At 41.1% G+C, this 538-nt stretch overlaps 1 protein-coding gene across 1 annotated transcript in view; it reads left to right on the top strand.

Annotated features, from left to right (window-relative positions):
• Window positions 1–538, top strand: part of LOC107567385 (pre-mRNA-processing factor 39-like) — a 21,190-nt gene that overhangs the window by 8,127 nt on the left and 12,525 nt on the right. Inside the window, exon 5 of the mRNA XM_016253070.1 lies at window positions 167–334. Within this exon, the coding sequence (XP_016108556.1) occupies window positions 167–334 (168 nt within the window). The remainder of the gene's footprint in view (window positions 1–166; window positions 335–538) is intronic.

Below are 538 nucleotides of genomic sequence, written 5' to 3'. Positions count from 1 at the left end.
AAAAATCGCAATTTTATATTTTCCCCCAAATCGCACAGCCCTAGTTTATGGGTTTATTTTGCATGTACATATGGTTGTAATTTTATTTGTGCATGTCCTAAAAGTCCTTAATTTGTTATTGAAATGACAAATACTTGGATTACATGACTAGCTTGTGTTCTTTCAGGTCCTATGAGCACGCCGTTCTGGCCTGTGGCACAGATTTCCGCTCTGACCGTCTGTGGGAGGCTTACATCGCATGGGAGACGGAGCAGGGCAAGCTGGCTAACGTCACGGCCGTCTACGACCGCATCCTCTGCATTCCCACCCAGCTGTACTCGCAGCATTTCCAGAAGTGAGCGTCTCACCGCCTTGATTTAGTCACTTTAGATATCTGCAGGGCTCGACAGTGCGAGCACACTTATTTTTTTTACTTACTAAATTATATATTGTGATAAAACCATATACCGTGACAAGCTTCAACGACTATTGTGAAATTTTGATGCAGTCACATACCTAATGTACATACAATTTAATAGTACTATAAATAATTACATAA

Source organism: Sinocyclocheilus grahami, unplaced genomic scaffold (assembly GCF_001515645.1).
Source record: "Sinocyclocheilus grahami isolate Dianchi unplaced genomic scaffold, SAMN03320097.WGS_v1.1 scaffold1154.1, whole genome shotgun sequence".
Classification (NCBI taxonomy): Eukaryota; Metazoa; Chordata; class Actinopteri; order Cypriniformes; family Cyprinidae; genus Sinocyclocheilus; species Sinocyclocheilus grahami.
Note: the sequence above shows the minus strand (reverse complement) of the source record. Positions and strands in the feature narration are given on the sequence as shown.